The following is a 7,812-nucleotide window of genomic DNA, read 5'->3' as shown; positions in this document are numbered from 1 at the left end:
ATAATAGTCTTAATCAAGTGGGACTCTTTGTAAATTGCAAAATTACACATTACTCATACAATTTATTTGTTTTAATCAGGTGAATATTTGTTTTAACATGATTCGTTTTATTATAAATTTATTGTTATGACTTATGGTCTCAAACAAGCTGTCTAGCATCTTTTGTCTACTGATCATTACTCATTTACTCAATTGTAGCATTTACTACGTATATCGATATATTAAGTGTACAACTAAACTAATACGTAGTATATCAAATTCATGAACTATACAAATATAGTAGGAATAGTACTTCTAAGATATAGCGTGATTGTCGCATAATGTATAGTATACTTATAAAATAAAAAAAGTCGGATTTTTTTTATGTGTATTGCTTTGTGATCAATCGCAGAACACTCGAACGTTATTGCATAGTAATATAGTATGAACTTTATTTTATATTTATATATAGTGAGATATTTGGATATAAATTTGAAATCACATCGTTGATTCAAAATCTACAAAGTTACACTTAAAAATTTAGAGAGAATTTTTCCACCATAAACCATAATCAAAATTTTTACTTGAATACTTGATAAAAAAAAGTAGAGGGTAAACTTCCCTCCAAAATATATCTAATTGAAAAAATAGCGGGAAATCTCCCTCTTTTTTTAGTTCAATAGTAACTTTTTAATATTTAGAAAAAAAAAAGTAAATTGTCTTTCTTGAGTAAATCAGTAACTCAGTAAGTTGACAAAAGGGTCCAAACTCCAAATTCCTATTCTCCTAAACAAAAAAAAAAAAAGAAGACCCAAAGCAAGAAAAATAAGAACCCTAGAGGCTAGAACAGCCGTTTTCACCCATTCTCCATCTTTTCTTCTGCTTTTTTTTTTTTTGAAAGACTTCATCTTCTGTTGAGAAGTTCTTAGTTCTCCTTCGTCACTGGTCACTAGATTTGCTCAACAGTTCAAGCATCTACTCCATTCTTTGTCTTCTCAACTCAAGTGAGAAATGTTAGGTAATTGTATATTTCTTTGATTCTTTTGTTAATTGGTTAGAACTTAAAAAATGGGAATGAATCTTGTTAAATTGGTTAGAACTTCAAAAATGGGGAATGAATTTCAACTGAAATTGGTTACAACTCAGCCATCCACATGATTGGAAAACAAGCACCTTAATTGGCTTAATGTATTTCAAAGTGTACTCACAGTTCTACAAATTCATCTTTAATTGGTTTCTAATGCATGTATCCTTTTTTGCATGTATATACCGTGCTGACACTTTTGGGCTTATGGCGTTTTGAACCATCTCAGAGGCAGAGCTTCCACAAGAGCAGTGTAAGTTCATATAATCATATTCATATATATTTAAACACTTAAAATTAGACCCAATTTGTTTGGTTTTTGATGGGTGTACATATAATAATTTGAATGAATTTTCTTTGTTCTAATAATTTTGTTTGCATATCACCTTTTGCTTTCATTTGTAGTTAATGTTGTTAGCTAGTAATTCAATATGTATGATTTTAAAAGTGAATAAAGCTGCTTTTCTTTGTATAAATGACATTATTTATACTTCATTTTGTAGATGTGGACTGGAATTTGTATCAAGAGCCATCAGAGCCAGAAGCAGATTTTGGTTCTTCACAAGAAGAAGCCACTCTGGTTCCACCAGAACCTGAATCTGCTACCTTAGAAAAGGTTGTGACCATTTGTGTACCTGATTCTGCTATTTTAGACAAGAGACGGAGCCCGGTGTGGAAGGAATTCCTCATGATTGACATGGTGGAATGTAAAGATGGGAAATCAAGATCAATTTGCAAACATTGTCAAAGCGCATCTTTCATTGCCAACTCCCGTTATGGTACAGGCAATATGAAAAGACATCTTGAAAAATGTAATGCATATCAGAATTCCTTGAAAAAAGGAGGAGCCACAGGTACAAATTTTAACCAACAAGTGTATAGAGAGTTGGTAGCTAAAGCCATTATAAAACATGGATATGCATTTTCTTGGGTTGAACATGATGGTAATAGAGCAATTCATGCATATTTAAATGCTGATGTGAAATTCATTACTAGAAACACCGCTAAAGCTGACTGTCTAAAATTGCATCAAACTTATAAGGCTAAGTTAAAGGCTGCTCTTTGTAAAGTCTCTGGTCGTATTTCTTTGACATGTGATATGTGGACTTCTTGTCAAACTGAGGGATATTTGTGTTTGACTGCTCATTATGTTGATGTTGACTGGAACTTAGTTAGTAGAGTGTTGAACTTCACTCACATTGATACACCACACACTGGAAAAACAATGTATACTGTTGTGTTGGCAATGCTTCAAGATTGGGGTATTGATGACAAGATTTTCAGCTTTACGTTAGATAATGCTTCTAGTAATGATAAAATGCAAAATTATTTGAAGGACACTCTACTTGCAAGAGGGGCTTTGTTGTGTGATGGTGATTTTTTTCATGTGAGATGTGCAGCACATGTATTAAATCTTATTGTTAAAGAAGGTCTTAAAGCTATTGAACATATTGTTGAGAAAGTAAGACTTTGTGTGAAGCGTGTTAAATTTTCCGAAGCAAGAAAAAAAGTTTTTCGTTCTTGTGTGCATTTAGTTAAGCTACAAGAAACCAAATCATTGTGGCTTGATGTCCAAACAAGGTGGAACTCCACGTATATGATGATTGATAGGGCCATTATATACCGTGAGGCCTTTGGAGAAATGTCTGAAGTTCAACTTTGTTGTCCTACTTCGGAAGAGTGGGAAATTCTTGAGAAAATCAGAGATGTTTTAGAACCGTTTCATGAGATAACTGAATTGTTTTCTGGAAGAGATTATCCTACCTCAAATCTTTATTTCGAGAATGTTTGGAAAATTCTCATGTTGTTGACAGATTTGGAGCATGACAGTGATGAAATTCTGAGAAACATGGCAATAGATATGAAAAGCAAGTTTGATAAGTATTGGTTTAAATCAGAAGATGATGACTATGGCATGTTGTTTGCATTTGCTGTTATTCTTGATCCTCGTTGCAAATTATCTGTTCTCAAGTTTTGTTATGAACACATGTTTGGAGAGGTAGTGGCCACCATGAAAGTTAACGAAATTCAGTATAACTTGGGAAAGCTTTATAAGCTGTATGTCCGAAATGAAGCATCACCGACATCAAACATTGACACTAGTTCAAGGTGCAAATCCTCCACAAACACTTCATATGGGAACCGCAAGAGAAAATATGACTACTTCGCGGTAATTTTTATTATGTTATTTCAAAGTTATAGATAAAATGTATAGTACTTTACTTACTGTTTGTTTATGTTTTAAGTTTATTAGAGTTTGATTTATTATGCTTTTCAGTTGTTGTTAGTTATTTCATTTCTTGCTTCACTACTTGATTTTAGTTAATGCAGATGAATTTCTGAATTCAATAACCAAAGATCATATAGAAAATTAGGGAAAATTGTATATTATAATGTTTTTATGATTCTTTGACTATGCTAATAAGCGCTATGGGTGGCAAAATAGTCCAGGAACTCCAAAATAGAAGGGATAGAAGTTAGAATCCCTATTTTCTTATCTTGCTGCAGTGATAAAATACATATCATGTTGAGTAATTGTTAAAATATGTTCCTACTTATTAGCAAAGTTGGGTGGGCTTAGGATTCTTGATTAAAATAATGTAGTTGAGGCAATGATATATATTGGTTTAGAGCTCATAACAGTAGGATTTAATGGATTTATTATGCTTTTTAGTTTTCCTATTTCTATTTTTTCAAATCTGATCTCATGATATGTTTAAGTTTTCTTATTTTATTGGTTTCAATTTTGTTAGTTTCTGGATTTTAGTGTTTGATTCATATTTTGTTGTGTTGAATTCAGAAATATGATGATAAGGAGGCCTTCTCTTCACATGCTGAAAGGTCCATGTTGGATGTCTATCTTGAGGACCCTAAATTAGATCGAACAACGAAGCTTGATGTATTAGCTTATTGGAAACAAAATGAACTTCGATATAAAGAGCTTTATTGTCTTGCTAGAGATATTTTGGCTGTGCCCCTAACAACCGTTGCTTCGGAATCAACTTTTAGCATAGGAGGTAGAATATTGAATAAATGGAGAAGCTGTTACCTTCCTGAAAATGTGGAAGCTTTGATAACAACTCGTAGTTGGATGTTTTCTTATGAATGTAAGTACCTTTTCATGGAGAAGTAAGAAGTTGATAGTTGATACTATACTTTATTTTTGCACCACTAATTTATATTTGAAAAATTAAATATAACATTTTGTTTTTATGTTTGTAGCAAATGAAGAAGATGCATTTGTCGGAACTTATGTGGATTGGGCTACAACAACATCACATGTTTGATGTCGAGAATTTAGAGGGGTGGAGTATTGTAGTATGATTTTTAAAGAATATTAGTTTGTTTGATATTAGAACTTGTATTGTATTCGCTAAATCTTTGTTATTTTTTTTGCCTATTAGAACTTGTGCAATATATTAGAACCTGCTCCTTAGTTTGCTGCTGCTATATCCTTATGGTTCAGGACTGGTGAATGGGTTTTATTAGCTGCTTGTGACATGAGTTGTTCATATATAAACTCTAATTTGATGTCAAGTTACAATTTGCTAACATTGAATGGGTTTTATTAGTTGCTTGTGACATGATTTGTTCATATATAAACTCTAATTTGATGTCAAGTTGCAATTTGCTAACATTATATGTAATATACGAGTTACTAATAAGGGATGCTTTGAAATTCATACATGTGCTTTAGTAGTTGTATAATTGTATTGTTGCCGGTGGACTAATTTTTATTTTTTAAAGCTGAAAGTTGACAATACATTAGTGCATTGAAGAAATATTGGTGTACTTTTGGGTTTTGTACTGATGTACTCTACTAGTCTACTCCTTAAAGATTTTATTGAGTAATTTTAATCTTTTCTCCTAACAAAATTATTCATTTTTGGAAAGTAGTGGTAATATAAATAATTATAATGTAATCCATTACACCATTTTAGAGAGAAATAAATTATATATATATATATATATATATATATATATATATATATATATATATATATATATATATATATATATATATATATAATTAATTAGTCCTAAATTAGTCATTTCACGTATAACGATAATTATATTTCGGGTCAATCACATCAGGTCAATTCGGGTCGGGTTATTTCGGGTTTCGGGTCAATAACTTCGAGTCACTTCGGGTCGGGTCATTTCGGGTCGGGTCTTTTCGGGTTTCGAGTCAGTTCGGGTTAAGATTGGGTCGGGTCACTTCGGGTTTCGGGTCATTTCGGGTCGGGTCAAGTTCGGGTTTCGGGTCAATTTCGGGTTGGGTCATTCGGGTCGGGTCACTTCGGGTCATCGGGTCATGTTCGGGTCAACTCCATTCGGGTCGGGTTCAGGTCGGGTCGGGTTAGTTCGAGTTCGGGTCATTTTCGAGTCAATGATTTCGGGTCAACTTCAGGTTACGGGTCGGGTCATTCGGGTCGGGTCAATCGGGTCGGGTCAGGATTGCCAGGTCTAGTATGGAATACCTTTCTAGGTGTTTATCTGAGATGACCCTAAACCCTGAGTTTAACTTTCATCCTAGATGTGAAAAGCTAGGCATTACTCACATGATGTTTGCTGATGATTTACTTTTGTTCAGTAGAGCAGACCTTATTTCTATTCAATCTGTCCTGACAGCTTTTCAGAAGTTCTCTGCTGCTTCTGGTTTGGCTGCTAATCTGGATAAGAGTGAGGCTTACTTTGGAGGGGTTACTGCTCAAGAGCAGAATATTTTCATCAGTGTGTTAGGGGTTGCAAAGGGTTCTTTGCCCTTTAGGTACCTTGGGGTACCTCTCTCTTCCAAGAAGCTTACTATTTCTCAATGTAGGCCTTTGGTAGAGAAAGTTACTGTAAGAATTGACAGCCTTGCTGCTAGACACCTTTCCTATGCTGGCAGGCTCCAGTTGATCAAGAGTGTTATGTTTGGCATTCAAGCTTTTTGGGCCCAGATTTTCATTCTTCCCAAAAAGATTTTGAGAGAAGTTGAGTCCAGATTCAGATACTTTCTTTGGACTGGTAAAGGAAACCCTAGTAGGAAAGCTCTAGTTGCTTGGAAGTTTCTTTGTCTCCCCAAGGTTTGTGGAGGTTGGAATTTAACTTCCCTTGAAGACTGGAACAAAGCTGCTGTTTCTAAAATCCTTTGGGATCTCTCCAATAAAGCTGATAACATGTGGGTAAAGTGGGTGCATATCTATTATTTCAAAGGTAAGGACTTATGGTCTACCCCTGTTCCTAAGAAATGCTCTTGGGTTTTGAAGAAGATTATGGATTGTAGAGCTTTGATTGATGATATTGGTGGCTGGTCTGGTGTTGTTAGCAATGGCAAAATGAGTATCAGGAAGCTGTACAATCTGATTAGGACTCAGGCTGACAAAGTGGACTGGAAAAGATTGATTTGCAACAACAGGGCTTCCCCTAGAAGCCTTTTTGTTACTTGGCTGGCTCTTTGGAATAGAATGGTCACTAAGGACAGAATTATTTCTTGGAGTATTCCCTGTGATCCTTTATGTTTTTTCTGCTCTGGTGCTAGTGAATCTGTCCCTCACCTATTCTTTGAATGCTCTTACTCTTCTGGAATCTGGAACAGGATTCTGCAGCAATTGGGGTTTTGTAGAACTGCTCAAACATTTCAGGTTGAGGTCCAATGGGTTTTGCAGCACAGTAGAAGATCAAATGCCAAAGGCAGGCTGCTTCTGATGTGTTTTGCTGAAGCAGTTCATTGTATTTGGATTCAGAGGAACACCTTGATGTTTACAGGAGATTATAAGCCTGTAGATGTTTCTATTAGAGACATTATCTTTGCTGTAGCTTGTAGGTGTAATGAGGCTGACAAGAAACTGCTTTATATGTAATTTGATCCTTGCTGGTTGGCCTGTTTGTTTTGTTCTGCCTTGCTGTCTAGTCCTCTGCAGGTCCTGCAGATGAGTCTAGGGAAGGTCTGAGTTTTGGTGGGGTTTAGGTTATGTTCCTTGGCTCTTGGTGCACCCTTCCTAGAAGGTGGTACCATAGCTTTAGGAACTGCTGGGGTTAGTTTGGCTGGTTTTCAGCTTGTGTAGTTTGGGGGAAACAACTTAGCTTTTGTAAGTTGTTTGCTCTCTCCTTTTGGGAATAAAATCTTTATTTGCCAAAAAAAAGTCAAACACTTTCAACAAAGCTTTTAGAATCAAATTAAATGAAAGTCAAACACATTCAAACAAAGCTTTTTGAATCAAATGAAAGTCAAATGCATTCAACAAAGCTAATTGAGTCAAATGAAAGTCAAACACTTTCAACAAAGCGTTTAGAATCAAATGAAAATCAAATGAATTCAACAAAGCTAATTGAATCAAATGAAAGTCGAACACTTTCATCAAAGTTTTTAGAATCAAATTAAAGTCAAATATATTCAAACAAAGCTTTTTGAATCAAATGAAAGTCAATTGCATTCCACACTGCTAATTGATACAAATGAAGGTCAACATTCAACGAAGCTAATTGAGTCAAATGAAAGTCAAACACATTCAACAAAGCTAATTGAGTCAAAAGAAAGTCCAACACATTCAAACCAAGCTTTTTGAATCAAATGAAAGTCAAATGCATTCAACAAAGCTAATTGAGTCAAATGAAAGTCAAACACTTTCAACAAAGCTAATTGAGTCAAATGAAAGTCAAACACATTCAAACAAAGCTTTTTGATTCAAATGAAAGTTAAATGCATTCAACAAAACTAATAGAGTGAAATGAAAGTCAAATACTTTCAACACAGCTTTTAGAAT

General features: G+C 34.5%; 2 protein-coding genes across 3 annotated transcripts; both read left to right on the top strand.

Moving 5' to 3' along the window:
- Window positions 1-795: 795 nt before the first annotated feature.
- On the top strand, window positions 796-4,553 carry LOC145595021 (zinc finger BED domain-containing protein RICESLEEPER 1-like). 2 transcript variants are annotated; one of them, XM_081651374.1, is made up of 6 exons: window positions 796-997; window positions 1,293-1,316; window positions 1,567-1,917; window positions 3,067-3,233; window positions 3,864-4,170; window positions 4,286-4,553. In XM_081651374.1, the coding sequence occupies exons 1-6, from the start codon at window positions 991-993 to the stop codon at window positions 4,348-4,350; spliced, it is 921 nt and encodes a 306-aa protein (XP_081507500.1). In that variant the 5' UTR covers window positions 796-990; the 3' UTR covers window positions 4,351-4,553. The 2 variants fall into 2 exon arrangements, with proteins under 2 accessions (XP_081507500.1, XP_081507499.1); XM_081651373.1 differs by having other exon boundaries at window positions 797-997; window positions 2,878-3,233.
- A 982-nt stretch (window positions 4,554-5,535) lies between these two features.
- LOC145594217 (uncharacterized) lies at window positions 5,536-6,909 on the top strand. Its single transcript, XM_081650552.1, has one exon. The coding sequence runs from the start codon at window positions 5,536-5,538 to the stop codon at window positions 6,907-6,909; it is 1,374 nt and encodes a 457-aa protein (XP_081506678.1).
- The last annotated feature ends 903 nt before the right edge of the window (window positions 6,910-7,812 follow it).

Source organism: Chenopodium album, chromosome 19 (genome assembly GCF_948465745.1).
Source record: "Chenopodium album chromosome 19, dcCheAlbu1.1, whole genome shotgun sequence".
Lineage (NCBI taxonomy): Eukaryota > Viridiplantae > Streptophyta > Magnoliopsida > Caryophyllales > Amaranthaceae > Chenopodium > Chenopodium album.
The sequence above is the reverse complement of the archived record's forward strand: the minus strand, read 5'-3'. Positions and strand labels throughout refer to the sequence as shown.

What these genes read in the sequence shown, in the direction of transcription:
- LOC145595021 (XM_081651373.1), top strand. An exon ending in GAAAAAAGGAGGAGCCACAG is followed by an intron (nt 1,918 to 2,877) that starts GTACAAATTTTA and finishes TGTTGTTGACAG; the next exon opens with ATTTGGAGCATGACAGTGAT. An exon ending in GAAAATATGACTACTTCGCG is followed by an intron (nt 3,234 to 3,863) that starts GTAATTTTTATT and finishes TGTTGAATTCAG; the next exon opens with AAATATGATGATAAGGAGGC.
- LOC145594217 (XM_081650552.1), top strand. Translation starts at nt 5,536, where the DNA reads ATGGAATACCTTTCTAGGTGTTTATCTGAGATGACCCTAAACCCTGAG.